The 16,604-nt window shown below is 54.7% G+C and overlaps 7 protein-coding genes across 7 annotated transcripts; 4 read left to right on the top strand and 3 right to left on the bottom strand.

Annotated features, from left to right (window-relative positions):
- Window positions 1-376: 376 nt before the first annotated feature.
- On the top strand, window positions 377-2,473 carry BO66DRAFT_459409 (Zn(II)2Cys6 transcription factor; the record flags this gene model as incomplete). Its single annotated transcript, XM_025652255.1, has 2 exons — window positions 377-503; window positions 571-2,473. Coding segments are annotated over 2 exons (2,004 nt in total), but the record flags the coding sequence as incomplete, so codon positions are not given.
- A 1,301-nt stretch (window positions 2,474-3,774) lies between these two features.
- On the top strand, window positions 3,775-6,215 carry BO66DRAFT_314044 (MDR family MFS transporter; the record flags this gene model as incomplete). Its single annotated transcript, XM_025643415.1, has 10 exons — window positions 3,775-3,950; window positions 4,009-4,235; window positions 4,302-4,489; window positions 4,588-4,751; window positions 4,823-4,936; window positions 5,013-5,020; window positions 5,112-5,197; window positions 5,264-5,670; window positions 5,772-5,923; window positions 5,971-6,215. 10 exons carry the CDS (start codon window positions 3,775-3,777, stop codon window positions 6,213-6,215), a joined length of 1,767 nt encoding a protein of 588 aa, XP_025507636.1.
- Window positions 6,216-6,730: 515 nt separating this feature from the next.
- On the bottom strand, window positions 6,731-8,753 carry BO66DRAFT_408325 (MFS general substrate transporter; the record flags this gene model as incomplete). The annotated part of the gene is made up of 6 exons (XM_025649110.1): window positions 6,731-6,792; window positions 6,842-7,022; window positions 7,091-7,240; window positions 7,318-7,946; window positions 8,021-8,459; window positions 8,568-8,753. 6 exons carry the CDS (start codon window positions 8,751-8,753, stop codon window positions 6,731-6,733), a joined length of 1,647 nt encoding a protein of 548 aa, XP_025507635.1.
- A 400-nt stretch (window positions 8,754-9,153) lies between these two features.
- BO66DRAFT_408324 (lactonase family protein) lies at window positions 9,154-10,371 on the top strand (the record flags this gene model as incomplete). The annotated part of the gene is made up of 1 exon (XM_025649109.1): window positions 9,154-10,371. One exon carries the CDS (start codon window positions 9,154-9,156, stop codon window positions 10,369-10,371), a length of 1,218 nt encoding a protein of 405 aa, XP_025507634.1.
- Window positions 10,372-10,652: 281 nt separating this feature from the next.
- Window positions 10,653-11,618, bottom strand: BO66DRAFT_417656 (alpha/beta hydrolase; the record flags this gene model as incomplete). Its single annotated transcript, XM_025649695.1, has 1 exon — window positions 10,653-11,618. The coding sequence occupies one exon, from the start codon at window positions 11,616-11,618 to the stop codon at window positions 10,653-10,655; it is 966 nt and encodes a 321-aa protein (XP_025507633.1).
- Window positions 11,619-13,672: 2,054 nt separating this feature from the next.
- BO66DRAFT_459403 (uncharacterized protein) lies at window positions 13,673-14,572 on the top strand (the record flags this gene model as incomplete). The annotated part of the gene is made up of 1 exon (XM_025652254.1): window positions 13,673-14,572. The coding sequence occupies one exon, from the start codon at window positions 13,673-13,675 to the stop codon at window positions 14,570-14,572; it is 900 nt and encodes a 299-aa protein (XP_025507632.1).
- A 487-nt stretch (window positions 14,573-15,059) lies between these two features.
- On the bottom strand, window positions 15,060-16,216 carry BO66DRAFT_468259 (cation diffusion facilitator family transporter; the record flags this gene model as incomplete). The annotated part of the gene is made up of 2 exons (XM_025652635.1): window positions 15,060-15,097; window positions 15,163-16,216. 2 exons carry the CDS (start codon window positions 16,214-16,216, stop codon window positions 15,060-15,062), a joined length of 1,092 nt encoding a protein of 363 aa, XP_025507631.1.
- Between the last annotated feature and the right edge of the window lie 388 nt (window positions 16,217-16,604).

Raw genomic sequence — 16,604 nt, 5'->3', positions numbered from 1 at the left:
TATCAAGCCCGGCTTAGAATACTGAAAGCTTGTTAGCGTGCTCGGGGATTATTTACCCCTCATTTAATGATTAGGGTTGCCGGGCGGATCTAATCTCAGCCGAGTCTCGCCTCCGCATTTTCCCCCGCTCTTTCTGTCTGCTTTCCTTCTCCCAACTCATGCTTCGCTTCGCCTCGCTTCCACCCTGACCGTTTTGACAGATCCCCGTCAGCCATCATGACAGCTCCTACTCGGCAAATTCTGCAGTTCCCACCAGATTCCAGTCAGACCGACCCGCTCCTCTCGTCCGGGCTCCCCCGCAAGCGAAAGCGCGTCAAGACGGGTGAGTCTGATCAGCTGGCGTCCGTGACTGAATCGGTTGTGTGACATTTCTTTGGCCCATCTAGGCTGCCTGACCTGTCGCGCACGCAAGGTCAAGTGCGACGAGACACATCCACTTTGCAACAATTGCCGCAACCTGGATGTGGAGTGTCAATGGGGCCAAGGATCCAGACGACAGGGATGTGAGTAATTTCATCAGACGTAAGCGGGGGCATCGGACATGCTCTCGATTGCTCATCCGTCAACCAGCTACTGCATCTCTTTCCGATCAAGCCGGTCGACCCTCCGATCCACAGACCAGAGCCGGGCCCCGTTCTCCCGCGTGCTTTACCTGTCGCTACGCCCGGTCCAGATGCTCCAAGTCCCGCCCGTCGTGCACCCGCTGTGCCATCTACGGCCACGAATGCAATTACCCCGAGACGAATAAGGCACGGTCGCTGACGTCCTCTGCCCAGTCCTTGATGCAAAGACTTCGAAGTAGTCACTCACCGTCCCCTGCCATCTCCTTGGAAGATGAGTCGAGAACCATTGCTCCTGTCTATGACCGTGCTAGGGTATCTCTCCCCGAGCTTCCCAGCGACGAGAGCCGTGTCGGGTTCAGTTATGAAACAATACAGGAGAATCTGGTGATGAACACTGGCTTGGTCAACACATTCAATGGGTTGGATGTGTTTGGTCCTGATACTGTTCACGATGTTTTGTTGCCGACCCGTTCCGACTCAATGCTCAACTCCGCTAGTCCCAGTAGGACCCAAGCGGACAGGTCCAATCAACCCGCTCAAATCAATCTGCCAAGCCAGGATCGACTGGAGCGTCTTGCTGTGGCTTTCTTTCTTCACGTTCATGTCTATCGCGCCAATGCCTTTCTCCACCGAGACCGAACGCTCACTGCCATCCGCGATGGGACTCTGTCCGAGGCGATTGTCCTCGCTCTTTGTGCTGTTGGGGGGAGATTCTCCTTTCCTCCGGAGTCCGAAGAGACAGTGATGGCCTGGGCAACAGATGCAGGTGTTCAAATCATAGCATCGACTGACGTGAACAGAGACAACATCGCGGCCTCCCTTCTGCTAACGATTTATTATCAACAGGCGGGTCAGTTTGCACGATCCCATCTCTGGTCCGGGATTGCCATGAACCAGGCAGTTACCCTCGGCCTGCATCGCGAAGCCCCACTAAGAAACCACACCTTCGTCGAGAGCGAACGCGATCGACGGATATTCTACGCATGTTACGCGATGAGCCGGCTCATATCCAACGGCGCACCGGAGTCGATTCAGTGCCCTTCGTCTCGCATCAGGCTCAAGCTACCGTGCGACGGCTTCAACTACCGGATGGATGTTTCTGTGGAAACACCATACGCCCAGTTGGAAGAGGCCGAGGGGCCACCAGGGTCAGCTGACACCCACCAATGCGTGGGCGCCATGGGGTTCTGGGTGCGCTTAGTCGGGGTCCGAACGATGACTCGGCGATACTTTCACAGCGTCACCGAAAGCCGACAGCAGCAGCAGCAGCAGCAGCAGCAGGAAAGCGACATACGAGCAGTGTCCGGGGGTAGCCCAAGATGCCCCATGATACTACCGTCACTAGCACCGTGGAGTCCCAGTTCCCCGTATGCAGCATGCATGGCCAAGCTAGCCCTCATCCGAGAGTCGCTACCTACCAGGTTCCAGCTCTCCCGCGAACGCGTCGCGCAACTCACCGAATCTCCCGTCCTCGGCCAAATCGTGCTTTTCTACCTATGGTGGAACATATGCCACATTGAACTACGCAGCATGGCGTTGACGGGGTACGCGCAATCGTTGGACGTGGATACTCTCGCTGCCGCTCCGGATGGCTGGGTCCAACAGACGCGGCAGAACTGCTTGCGGCATGCGCAGGCTATAACCGATGTGCTGGAACTCCTTGATTGGGAGCTATCGGGGCATCCGCTGACGATCTACGACCATACCATCGCGCATGTAGTTTACCTGTCCCTTCGAGTGCAGTTGGAAGTCGGACTCGTGGATGACGAGATCCCGTCTCGGTTGAGGAACCGATTTCAGATGATGCTCGCGTTTGTGAAACGAACGAGTACCTATTTCCGGTCGGTTCAGCTCGTGGTGAGATTAAGCCCTGCTCATCCTTGATTCCAGTCTGCATTGACCGCTCCTGCTAATGACTTTATTCGTGCTATCTAGCTCAAGGAGATGCATCGCATGCTCGCCGACCATGGAGTAGTCCCTTGCAACCCGCACCAGGAGAGCCAGTCGTGAGTTCGCTCTTTGTTTATCTATTCTCACCACCGCATCTCCTGCAAGCACGGACTGAATCCCCGCTTAGTAGAGCCGAAACACCTCCATTACCTTGGTTCCGACGTCAAAAGAGCCTAGATAGCCAAAGGCTTGCAGAGCAAGCAGCTATTGTGAGTAGACTGAAAGATGAGGGAAGCCAATTCTATCGTCCCGATACTAATTGGCACGCTTTCCCGACGCAGGAAAGTATAGACATTGACGCGATTCTCCTCGATCTCTTGCCCGACTGCACATCAACGCACGGGACTACCGGCTGGATGCAAAGACTTGAAGTTCGGGACGCTACTCTGTCACAGGTGCGTGAGTCCTAAACAATACACCTTCTATTCTCTGGGCAGACAACTTAAAATCTTCCTTAATTCAGGACCCCCCTCCAAGTATAGAATGGAACACGGTTCCTGGTTTCTGGGCACCACAACACACCCGCAGCTCATCGCGGGCGGCGAATGGCTTGGATGGTACGAGGATTGACTTGGAACCGGGTGTCAGTATTTGCTCGTGGTGATCGCAAAGGTTTCTCTGGGCAGAGATCTATAGTGTTTTGTCTTGCGGGGCAGCCTCTGGGGTTGCATAAGCTTAGAACCGTGTGTGTAAAAGGCTCGGTGACGAGATAATCTGCTTACAATCAATGCTAGAATAGGAGCGATAACTAAGTACCATAAAATATGTGCTTCACGCGAAATAATGCCGGAGGTATAGGACGTCCACTGTGATATGTTTATTTCATGGAGGCCCCAAAGATAAGATTGTCTGCTCCTTGTGGGGAGACCTCTAGAAACCTCCCCTTCTAGTTCCTAGGCGAGCCTCGCCTACGTCCCTCGCTTCCGGATCGGGTAAACCCGCCCGATGCCGTGACAGTAGCGAGCGAGCGAGCGAGCATACCGAGCGTCTTCCCCAGCCTAATGCGTATTTGTTTCCGACGTGCCAATTCATGTGCTCTGCTCTCGGTCGCTGGCTTGAGGTCTTTACTACTGCCGTGGTTGAATCTGACTAACTCATTTAGCAGCCTATTTGACTCCGAATCAGGTGGATGTCAGTGACACCTAACGAGATCTCCCACATACCACCGTCCATTGACCTATACACCAACCTATACCAACAAAGAACAATGTTAGATCAACCGACAAATTCTTCCGACAACGAGAAACATGCCGCTACCCAGATGGTCACAGCCCCAGAAACCGCGGCGACTTCCACCAATAACACCGACAGCGACAGCAGCACCCGCCAAGATGCGCCCGTCCAAACGCAGACGAATCTCCTCCCAATGCGCCAGCTTCTGATCGTCTTTTCTGGCCTATCGACTGCGATGCTATGCTCTATGCTCAATCAAACTATGTAGCCCACCCAGACCTCCCCGCCGCTGTCTATGATGTTGTTAACAGGAAACATATAGCGTCGCCACCGCCCTCACTACCCTGGGTGCGGTATTTCACGAAGCCGACATCGTCGCATGGGTAGGCACCGCCTACCTCCTCACCAGCACCGCCTGCCAGCCTCTGTACGGCCGGCTGAGCGACATCTTCGGTCGGAAGGTAATTCTGCTCGGCTCGTTGGGGTTTTTCCTGTTCGGAAGCGTCTTGTCCGGAGTGTCGCGGGATATGATTATGTTGATTGTTTCGCGTATGTGTTCCATTCTTCTGGAGGAAGAGTCTGGGCTCGAGCTGACACCAACGGGATGTGATGCAGGTGCCATTGCAGGGATTGGCGGGGGCGGGATCGTCACGGTCGTCAGCATCGTCGTATCCGATGTTGTGTCTCTCAAGGATCGGGGCAAGTATCAGGGGATCATCGGCGTGGTGGTCGCCGCGGGGACGGCGATGGGGCCGGTGATTGGGGGCGTATTCACGGAGAAGACTTCGTGGCGGTGGTGTTTTGTATGTACCCCTGTCCTGTTTCTTTTCCCTCAATTCGTTCTGAATGTGTTGATATTGTGAAATGCTGATAGATTCGGGGGTTTTTGATTGATTTCTAGTACATCAGTGTTCCGCTCTCGGCGGTCGCAATCGTGATTGTCGCATTTGCCCTGCCGCTCAGGAAGGTTGAAGGGAATGCGATGGAGAAGATCAAGAAGATTGACGGCTGGGGGAGCTTGGTCAGCTTTGCGGCTTCGATCGCTATCCTGTTGCCGATTTCCTGGTGCGTGAGGTGGCGCTTCTGTAGTAGGCTTTTTGGGCCTGCTTCTAAGCTAACCGGGGGGTGTTTTCTAGGGCTGGAACGCGATATGCCTGGACATCGGCGGCGGTTCTGGCTCCACTGTTGATCGGGGTCTCGCTCATCGGAGTCTTTATCTTGGTTGAAGTCAGACTGGCTAGACTACCCTTGTGAGTTACACTGTTACATTCATTTTGGCCACACTTTCAGTGTGAACAACAATGGCTAATCCATCTATCTGCATAGAATCCCATGTGCGTTCCTTCCGAAAAGTCCCCAATTCAACCTTCAACCCCCCCCCTTTTCCAAGTCCCCAAGCCAATACTAACAATAAACCACCCCTAGTATCAATGTTCAAAAACACCCACGTAGCCGTGTGCATCACCACATCCTTTCTAACCGGCTTCATGACCTTTGTCAACCTCTACTACGTACTCACCCCCTCTCTTTCCCCACCATTTCTCACCACAAACCTAATCCCTTCTCAAAACGAACAGCTCCCCCAATTCTATCAAGTCGTCCAAGGCGACTCCGCCCTCCGCTCCGGGATCCTCATCCTCCCCCTCGTGCTCTCCCAGATCATCACAAGCTTCACCTCCGGCTTCCTCGTGTCCAAGTACGGGTGCTACCGCATCAATCTGATTGTCGGATACGGGCTGTGGACGATCGCCTCGGGGGTCTTCACGACCGTGGACCCGGCCACCCCGGCCTGGAAGCTCGTCGTCTACCAGTTGATCACCGGCCTGGGCAGCGGACAGACCCTGCAGACGACGCTGGTAGCCATCCAGGCAGCCGTGCAGCGGCACGAGATGGCCGTCGTGACGGGCGCACGGAATTACCTGCGCATGATGGGGTCGACGCTGGCCGTGGCGGCGTGTGCGGCGATTGTGAACAATGTTGTTCGGTGGGTTTGCTTCTTTTCCCCGCGGATGACTAGTGCTTGAGGTGGTTAAAATGATATGACATGTATCGGATATACGCTAACCATGATTCTCTCTGCTATAGCTCAAAGCTCACGGCGCTGGACTTTGATTCCGCTGTGATATCGTCGATTGTGTCCGATCCGACGACGATTACCTCGATGAGTGGATTGTCCCAGGTGGAGGTAACGCAGGCGTTGGATGCGTACGGTGAGTTTCTCATTCCCGCACATACCGGTCTGCACGGCACTGACTCGTCCCGACCTCGGTCTGGGTGGCTATAGCCAAAGGTGTGCAGGTCACCTATTACATGATGACGGCCTTGGCGGGAGTACAGTTTCTGCTCTGTGTGTTGTTCGTCAAAGATTACTCGTTGGAGCGCGAGGATGATGCCCGCGAGAAGGAGGCGGCGAAGAACTGGCTCCAGGAGCGCAAAAGGAAGCCAGACGGGAAGGGGGGCGTGGCGGGAGGGGTGGCTGGGGTGGAGGAGATCGAGGAGCGGCGGAAAGAGGTTGAAGATAGGGTCTAGAATGTGTCAATTTTCTCGGTCAAGATGAAGGCTTGAAAGGAGTGAAGTCAAGTTGCGCGTTTCCGTACTAGTGGCTAGTAAGGGAACACTTTAGTGATTGGGCAATTGTGCGAATTTCAAAGTACCGCGGGACAGTTAGAAGCAATAGACAAAAGGAATTTCAGACAGGAAGTTATGAAGGATTGTATTATGATGCTCACTCGTACCTCCCACCGCGGTGTGCTTTGATGCGTAAATTTCCACGCAAGGTCCGCAGACCGTCTCTTCTCTGTCGTGCGGAACTGCAGCAACCTAAATACAGACTATATACCTCTTTCAATCTATTGATGGGCATAAGAGATGTCGCTTTGCAGAGAATCATTATCCTCCGATATTCTCTTCAATGTCCCCGGTGTCTAGCTTATGCACTTATTCAGGCCTGAGATCAGACATCTCATATCATTGTCTTGTCAGCTGCTATCTGACTAGCTACATAACTTACCATGCTCAAGTTCCATACAACAACCATATGCCACCTAGCCAATCTTTCTTCCTTCCTTCTCTTTACCCGGAACAGATCGAATAATGTTCTTAACTACTGTATTCAACATGTTCAACGGCCTGACTCTTTACAGCCCCGCTTTCACCTCCCACGTGATGCTGGTTGACCGCGTCATCTTCTTCGAAAACATCGATCTTCGCGTTACGCCATTTGCGCGGATGCAGACCCGAGCTCTCGAACAGGTAATCGATCTCACGAAAGGTGCGGCCTTTCGTTTCGGGTAGTCGGAAGATGCACCAGATCCAGATAAGGGCGTTGGTGCCAGCCTGCGATGATGCACAAATAAGAAATAAGGTAACAGAACTGACAGGATCGTCGCGTATGGATCACTCACAAACAGAAATGCGGTCTTGGCACCCAGGTTCCACGAACCACCGGTCAACATCTTCGGGATGAGCACATTGGAGACCAACGAGCTCACATTGAAAGCCACTCGAGCGAGGGAGATCATCTTGGCCCGGAGCTTGCCAGATGGGACTTCGCCCTATTTGTTCCCACATTCTCCACATCAGCACAGGTTACGGGATGACAGCACAACAGAAAAGATGGAGGACGACTCACCACAATGGTGTACGACGACGGCGCCACCGTAGCAATATAGACCACACTCGAGACCAACAGCAACGAGCCGACCGCATTCGACACTTGGGTACTCTGCTTGACGCACCCCAGCACGCCGATCGCGAACAGAAACACATCGCTGATGATCAGCCCGGCAATGAAGATCGTGGCCCGGCCGAACCGCGTCATGAGCCAGATACAGAACAGCCCGAAGGTCAGATACTGGGAGTTGAGAATGAGGTTCAGGTCGAAGGCGCCGTGCTCGGACAGGCCGGCCTGCTCGAGGAACTGCACCGTCTGCACGTTGATCCCGTTCCCGCCCCAGGTCTGCGCCATCTGCACGATGCACACGATCTCCGTGCGCCAGCGGTTCTTGCCCCGGAAGCACTCGGCATAGCTGCTGGAGGCGTTGAGTTCCACCTCCATGCGGTTCGTGTAGTCAATCAACGCGATGGTCTGCTCGATTTCTTCGGCGGTGGTGTTGTCGCTGCGGATGCGGCGGAGGATGGCGCGCGCGTCGTCGAGGCGGCCGGTGCGGACGAGGAAGTAGGGAGATTCCGGGGCGAGGAGAAAACAGATGAGCAGTGGAGGAACCCACACAAATTGGATAAGGAAGGGGATGCGCCAGGCTGGAAAGAAATATGGTCAGATCAGGAGCGCTCTTGTCACTCAGACCATATCTGCAAGAAGACGGGAGACCTACCCCATTCACCGGGGACGTTCAAGCAGGCTCGGACAATCAGCGAGCCGATGAAAAATCCCAACCCCCAGCAGATGCCCACCCATGCGGTCACAAACGGACGCAGACACGTCGGCACCATCTCGGAGGAATAGGCGATACAGCCGGTCTGGAACGCACCCCATGGGATCCCGCACATTACCATGGCGGCAACCATCATTCCGAGGTTTTTCGCAAAGGCAAACAGAAATAGGGTGCCAGCTAGCATGACCATCATTCCGCTGAGAATGGGCTTCCACCCGTATCGGTCGGCGAGGAACCCCGCCAGGGAGAGGCCGATGAGCTCCCCGCACGCCATGGCTTGCTGGATGGCGGTTTGCCACTTCGCGGATATCTCCAGAACCCCGTTGTCATGCGTGCCAAATTGCTGTTTGAATTGGTCCTGGCCGTAAAAGGTGGTGGTCTGTCACGGCCCGCGGCATTGTGGAAGGGTTAGTTAGGGCTGGACACCGGGGGCGGGGGAAATGCGGGGGCGTGGAGGCATTTAGGAGGGCGTGGGGGCTTCACTAACACATGTCGCATCCGCCGCCTGCATGGTCAGTGTGAAGGAAAACACACATGCCCAGAAGACAGCTTTACGATACTTTCGGATGGCCTGCCACCAGGTGAGTGCGTGGTCCGCAGCATTGGCGGCGTGAGCCCTCTCGAGCAAAGTGGTCTGTTCGATGTTTAGTTCGGAGTCCTTGGAGTCAGCCATTTTGAGACGGGCATCTCTGGCCTTCTATGACTCCGGTGGGGACGATCGCCTCTAAATGGTCTTCCGGATTTTGCGGGGAAACGTGGGGTAAACAAGGTCCGGCTATACTCTATCGCGCCTGATGCAGGCTTTGTAGGTGTCCCAGGAAGCTAATGGCACTGTACCTCGTATCCATCAGGCCATACGATCCGAGGCGATGCTCGCCAAATTGCTGGCTGCCAAAGCTTAAAGATCGCGGCTCGCTAATCTCGCCTAAGTGATAAGAGGCCAGCTGCCATGGTCTAGCCTCAAGCGCCCCTCAAAGCTTCTCCTCGTGTTCATTTGAGCTCGCACCTACCTTCACTCACCCCTCCTTCCTTCCTTCGCCACGTTGCTCATACCACCAATCCTCAAGAAGGTCATGTCGCAAAGTTCACGAACCATGTACGCATATGTTGGTAGCTTCGTTATGCCGACCCCAGGCGCACATGATGGGCTGCATGTATTCCGAGTAGACTCCGAAACCGGAGCCCTAACGCCCGTCTCTTCCCACATCCCCGGCCTCAACGTGGGGAGTTTCGCTCTCGACCCCCAGCGCGGCGTCCTCTACGTGACGGACGAGGTAGCCTCTACTATAGAATTTCGCGAGCAACACCAGGTCGCCGGCGGCGGAGGTGGGCGGATCTTCGCCTTCACCATTGACCGCGAGACGGGCGCGCTGAGCGAGCTCGGCCACTGGCCCAGTTACGGCACACAGCCCGCGGGAATTGCTCTACATCCCAGCGGTGGTTTTCTGGTGGTCTCGCATTTCACCAACCGCACCACCACAACCACTCAGATTACCGGGACTGCGCAGTCGGGCTTCACAATCCGCCCTCGCTATGACGACGCCACCACCGTCCTCTTCCCTCTCGACTCCACCGGCCGCGTCGGCGCCCCCTGCGACATCCACATCCACCCACCCGCCTCGCCGCCTTCTTGTCTGCACTCCATCAGTCTCTTTCCAATCAGCACCAACGACAACAATACCTTCTATCTAGAATGCGACATGCTCCAAGACCAACTCTTGACCTACACACTCGCCGCCAAGCCTCCCCTTCTCCGCATGCACGCATCCCATGCCACTCCAAAAGGTAGCGGACCACGCTACTCCGCCTTCCATCCCACCCTCCCAGTCTTTTATGTCAATTACGAATACCACCCCATCATCGAGACCTTCACCTACCAGCCTGATGGGTCCTTCACCTCCTTGTCCAAGGTAGATGTCCTCCCACCGGCAGGGGAGCTGGACGCAAACTATCCGCCACCGGAAGGAAAAGTTCTGCTGTCTGATCTGAAGGTGCATCCAGGCGGGGAGTTTGTCTATACTCTGGTGCGGGGATACAATGTGCTCAGTGTTTTTCGGGTCGATCCAACCACGGGAGGGTTGGAACGTTTGCAGACGGTCGGGTTGATGGGTGCGGTTTCGCCCAAGGGGTGTGCGGTTAGTCCCGATGGACGGTTCCTGTACGTGGCTCTTTCGGTGAGCGGGTTGGTGCAGGTATGGCGGGTGGAGGAGGAGAACGGGGGCGGGGTGGTGTTTACGGGGTCGACGGTGAGTGTGCCGAGACCGGGGGCAGTTTTAGTGGTTGAGATGTAGATACATCAAGTAGTAATCCGATATTTCAGATGTTCATCTTGGGGTTTTTATTCGAGTTGGAAGGATCAGAACACTATACTTCTGTCTGGAGTGTGTTGAGGAACTATCAGGAACGTGGCAAGACTCAAAAAAGTGGACAATCTCAGATGAATTGGAGCCTTCTATTTCCATTGGTGTTTGCCCATATTCTAGCAAGTCTGCGATACTAATGGAGGTATTGATGGCAACTCTAAAGTGTCTCAAACTGCGGGAAAAAAAGAAAAAGAAAAAGAAAAAGCAAATTACATCCACTTCTCTTTCTCCTCGACCACCTTGGCCCTCGCATCCCACCAAAACTGCAAGCCCTCATCGTTCAACCCCCCCAGCACATCCTCCGCCGTATGCGGCGCCCCGGGGACAATGGCCTTCCCAAACTCGACCCCCCACGCCGTCAACGTCTCCCACATATGCTCATGCGCCTCGCGCAGCCGCACATCCTCGCCCCCAATCAACAACCGCAACTCCGTCTTCTCCCTCTTAACATGTTCCAACTGCCTCTCCAGCAGCGTCAACGCATGATTGGCCGTGAAGAACGTCTGACTGCCGTTATACGTATCATACGTCACCTCCCGCCCTTCATCCGCGAGCTTGGTGCGAAAGCTGCCGGCGAGGGAACTCAACGCCCCGCCAAAGACCTCGGGGTACTTCAGGCCCAGATTCCACGCACCGTAGCCGCCGGCCGAGTGGCCCTCCAGCCACCGCGCCGAGGGGTGGCGGATCGTGCGGTACCGCTCGTCGACGGCGGCCACGAGATCGCGCCGCATGATGTCGCCCAGCGGGCGCGTGCCGTCGTAGCTGTTGATCCACCGGCCCTTGGGGAGGGCCTGCGCGGCGATCAGGATGCAAGCGGGCATCTTGCCCAGCTCCATCTTCCGGTAGTAGAAGCGCAGGGACCACTCCGCGTGCCGGGAGCAGGAGAAGCCCCCGTGCAGCCAGTAGAGGACCGGGTACCGCGGCCCCTCGAGGTCGGTGTCCGAGTAGCCCGGCGGTAGGACGACCAGGTAACTCCCCTGCGCGCCGGGCCCGCGGGTCGGTTGCGGGTAGAGGGCGTATTGGATCTCGGAGGGTAAGGCCCACACGTCGGTGTCGATCCACATGTGGTTGTAGGCATCCAGCAATGCGGCTGGCGGGTGCCAGCGGCCCTTGTAGGGGGGGATCGGGGGGTAGACCTCCGAGGAGGACGGGGTGGTGGTGCTGTCGACTGTCATTTTGCGGGCGGTGGGATGTTTTGGATTGTGAGAGGAATGGGAGAGAGATGGATTTGATCTCTATGAGTGGTGGAATTGGTTAGTCGAGGTGATTGAGAACATGATGCGATCGTGAGTTATATACGAAGGTGGGCTGGCCCGAGTCCGGTATGCGGGGTTGCCTCCGGGGAGGGGTAGAGAGGCCACACGATTCCGGGCCGGCGAGCATCGCTACCAGCGCGGGAGCTTAGGCGACACTCGCCTGTGAATTCCGGAGGGTCCTACCCTCGGCTGGGCGAGGTTGTCCGATATTTGGGCCCCAGAAGCCCGTACTTGCGTGCAACAAAGACCAGTCAAGACGCAGTGACCGTGGTTTCGTCTTGCCGGGTCGTGGTTAAGGGCTTACAAATAATAGCTGTTAACGGACTGCAGCTGCTGACACCACGGCTAGCGACTCCGCGCACACAGTACTGGTAAGAGGCAGTCATCAGAAAGATCGCAGGGTGCTCGTCGCGAGGGTTAAGCACCGCTATATTAAAAGGCTAGTTGTGTTTGTGAATGTGATTGCGGAGACCCACCTAGATCACCAGATGTGATTCGGTTCGCAATTAGCGAAAATGGAAACCATGGAACCTAAGAAGCATAACTCTTATAACTTTGGAACCCAATGTTAGAGCAGTAATAAAGTCTTTAAAAGCAAATCTTATGTCGAAGTCTAGCTCGGTTAAATTATACTGGGTAGTTAGGTAGGTATAATGCAGCCAAGTGAGTGAGTGTAGTAAGGAATCACGCCTAAAGTCGAGAACAGTAAGCTCCGGTTCCAAAACAGAGGACCCCGATCCGTAGCGGTTCTAATATTGCGTGACCTTCCAATGCAATAACTAGCAATAAAGCGAAATCCTAGTATATAACGAAATCCTATAAAATTCTACTTAGTTTTACTATACAAAATTCGCTGGATCGCCTTATTGCAAATTTTGTTTCTATGCCATTCCCCTCGAAATCTAGAATGTTCAATTCTCGTCATACCGATCACTAAGAAATTATACATACAGAACAACAAAATCGATTACAACAGACATAATAATCAACCTGCAGGAATAGGGGTTCAGTGAGAAATACATAAATACTTATTTACACCAAATTAATACTACAAAGCAATATTGTATAACAAATTTGGACACACGCCTCTATTGTTTCGTTATATCGGAAGGTGATATCTTATGGATTAATCATGAATGGACAACCACTAGACCCAAAGCCTGGCGTGTAGGGGTCCTTCGGATCGTTCCGAAATAGCAACGAAGGCCTGAATCCCCTTCTAGTTTTTCACTTCGAAAAGCCCCGGGTTGGGTCTCTTGTCCGGTGATATAGTAGATCTTCGCAGCAGAGTAAGCCCAGCTCCCCGGGAATCAGAAGTATATGTAGATCAGCCCCGGAGAATAGTATATCTTGGAACATCTCCTGGACAGCATAATACCCTCACAGATTATGTCTATGAATAATATTCGATATTTAATCTTTACAGACCAAGTACCAGCGTATGGACCTTCCGGTCAATATGATGCGGTGCTGTGATTTATTTTGCAAGACAGCAAGAAGCATGAAGCTGGACGGGGGGAACGTACCTCCGTCTACGCAGATACAGCGCTTAGGTTTGGAGCAAGATTGAGATCTTTCATTAAAGGTCTGTGAGCACCTGCAGGAGATATGGAAGAGGCATAGCTAGGCTGGGGCCTGGCAGGGGGTCGATGAAGCTGACCTTCTTAGAAGCTACTGTTCAATTGGTGAGCTCGGGTGGTTGTGGGGAAAGTAGGGCAAGGAAGAAGCGGCACTAGGCCCTAAGGATCATTGACTTTTCAGGGCAGATATTCAAAAGGTCAAAGAAGTCTTACTTTGTACATACTGGACGATGCAAGTGGTCCTGGTTTAGCCTGGCTAGTGCTTACGGAAACAAATCAGCTTGGCTAGTGCTGACGCAACTTGCATACAAGGTTACGATAGTTACCCCGTACTTAAAGCACACACCCCAGTACTATCAGACTCACACCCCTTATATAATCTACAAACCCAACATGTCACCTCTCCACCCAGTCTTCACCAACCTGAACGGCGACAGCTCCTGGCTGATCTCACTGCCCCAGCCTGCGGGCGGGTACTTCCACCTCTTGCTCGACCCATGGCTCGGCGGACCGGCCATCATCACCTCATCCTGGCTCAGCCATATCACGCACATCGAACAGGAGAAGTTCCAGAGCATCGCGCAAGTCGAGCAACTAGCACGAGATATCTCCGCACCCAGTGGGACGGAGAGCCGCATCGACGCCGTGATCGTCTCCCATCCCTTCAGCGACCAAACCCACAAAGACACACTGATCCAGCTTGCATCCACCGTTCCAGTGTATGCTACCCGCGAGGCCGCCGCGGTCGTCCGGTCGTGGGGTTATTTCGACACGGTAGTAGATATCCCCGACTACGAGCCAACCACGCCGTGGCTGGATGAGGAGCTTGCACCAATGCCGTCGTGGCTTCACCTCTTGCGCATCCCCACCGGCGAGCCACATCCCGCTCTCCATTACGGGATCGTGATCGCTTATACCACTCCGAGAAAAACGACGGAGGCCGTCATCTATTCACCCCACGGCATCGAACCGCCATTCGTGCAACCGCTGGTCGAGGAAGCATCGTTCACAACGCTCGCGCTGCTGCACGGGATCGACGACCAGAGCACACTCGGTGTGCCGCAGCTGGGTGTGGAGAACGGGCTGCGGCTCGAGGCACTGACGGGCGCGCGGTACTGGCTGCGGACCCATAGCCCCCTCCTCGATTTCCGGGGTTTGGTCGGGTGGTTCTATCGGAGTGTTCCGCGTACTCTGGACGACGGCCTGGAGCAGGCGGAACGAGAGATGGGGTATAAGCGGGCGAGGCCGAATTATGTGGAGGTGGCGAATGGGGAGAGTGTGGTTCTGAAGTGAGGGGGGGTGTTGCTGTTGCTGCTGCTGCTGCTGCTGCTGCTGCTCAGATGAACGGTCAAGCGAACAGAGCAATCCAAAGTGATTGAGTATGATGATGTGATTGATTGCACCACGATGGCCGGCTAGATCGTATCTACATAGGATGTTATTGCCGGGATCGGGATTTGCACTCTCTATCATCTGCAGCAAGCCTCCCAAAGTCTTTTCAAGGTATAGCGTCTGGCAGTCGACTCAGAGTAAGAAATAACATTGAATGAGCAGTGTTATGATCAGGTAATCTGCTGTCATATCCCCCGTCAAGTGAAGGCCAAGCTAATACAGCCTTCTAAGCATAAACAATATAATTGTCCTATCATCTCTCGGACCTCAGACGGAGGTCATCGACGTATACAAAGTCAATTTTCCCTGTTCGGTCCAATATTGTACACTGAGGAGTCCTGTAGAATTCAGGACTAGACTTTTTTCCCGCGATCATATGTGCGTTCCATCAGCGGGTTTTGCGATGCTCGGGCATATGCGACGTTTCTAATTTGTTGGGAAATACATCAGTCAGAACAGAACTATGACCAAAGTCAGAATGAAATGCTTACCGTAGTCGACATGAACAAACGCTCGAGCGAAGCCCTCGACTGACTCCAGCTTATCCTGCAGATCTTGGGCGACATCGTGTACTTCGCGCAGGCTGAGCTCCGGCGCCATGACGATGTCCACCTCGACGAACAGCTCCTCGCCCCAGTGATACGCATGGACAGAGTCAACCTGCAGGATCAGATCGGAGTGACGCAGCGTCAGGAAGACTACCTCCTGTACTAAATTTGGTGACGCGCCGAGGCCGCACAGCTCCAGAAACTCGCTCCGGACTGTGCCGATCCAGGTGACGATGATGACCAGGCCGATGAGCAGGGCCCCGGCCGGATCGACCCACCACTTCAGCTTCGCGCCCGCAGCCGATGTGAAGATGGCGAACCCGTACTCAAAGCAGTCGTTGCGATTGTCCTCCCACAGCATCTGCAGCTGGCTGCTGTGCTTGCGGAAGATGAAGCAGTAGACGGCGAGGAACAGCTTGATACCGAACCCGCACGCCGCCGCGATGACCGCCGCCACGTCGAACTTGCCCAGCTCGTGATCGCTACCCGCCAGGGACCGGATCGACTCGACGACCAGGACGAGCGAGACGGCCATCAGCGCAAAGGCAAAGCAGATATTGCCGGCGTTGCAGAGCCGGCCCGCGCCGGCGGGCCACTGGGTCGAGTGGTTGAGCTTCCGCGCCTTCCGGTGCAGGTAGTCCAGGCCGATGTTGCTGACGGCCTCGCAGCAGCTCTCAGCCATGGTCACGAACAGGGACAGGGACCGGGTCGTCGCCGCGGCGTAGATCTGCAGCGCGGCGACGAGGATGGTGCCGTAGATGGAGGTGTTGATGGCAGCCTTGACGTGCAGAGACGATGTATCCGGCTCATCATCCAGCAGCCGCGCAGCCGTTGGGTCCTCGGCTACCTGGATCAGACGGTTGATGTGGAGGTTCTGTTCCGTGTGATAGTTGTGTGCCCGCCGGATGCGCCGGTGGATCTGTTGGCTCCACGCCAAAGTGCTGGGCGGGCTCACGAGAGAGCCTCGTAGCCGCTCAAGCTCGATGTCGCTTGACATGGTAAAGCTGAAAATGGTCTTCTGCAGTGTCTGTCAAGGTCAAGGAAGGTCAATCATGGAAGAATTTGCAAATTCTCCAAGGCTTGGCTGTAAGCCAGGCGGAAATGAATCCGATAAAGGGTTGAGACTTGGCACCTTGGCATGCTATTGCCCCCGCCGCAGGAACGTTGCCGGTTTTCGCCACGCAGATTGAATGTCCTATTGTTTCTGCCTTTTTGCATCTTGCAACAACGGTCCACTTAGCCTTCGTCTCAGCCTACTCTAACACATACGACCACAGGGTGTGGAAAACAGGGCTTCCCGTCCGCTCAGCCGTACTTAAGCCACACGCCGGGAGGTTAGTAGTTGGGTGGGTGACCACCAGCGAATCCCTTCTGTTGTATGTTTT

This window comes from Aspergillus aculeatinus, assembly GCF_003184765.1.
Source record: "Aspergillus aculeatinus CBS 121060 unplaced genomic scaffold BO66scaffold_5, whole genome shotgun sequence".
NCBI lineage: Eukaryota > Fungi > Ascomycota > Eurotiomycetes > Eurotiales > Aspergillaceae > Aspergillus > Aspergillus aculeatinus.
Note: the sequence above shows the minus strand (reverse complement) of the source record. Positions and strands in the feature narration are given on the sequence as shown.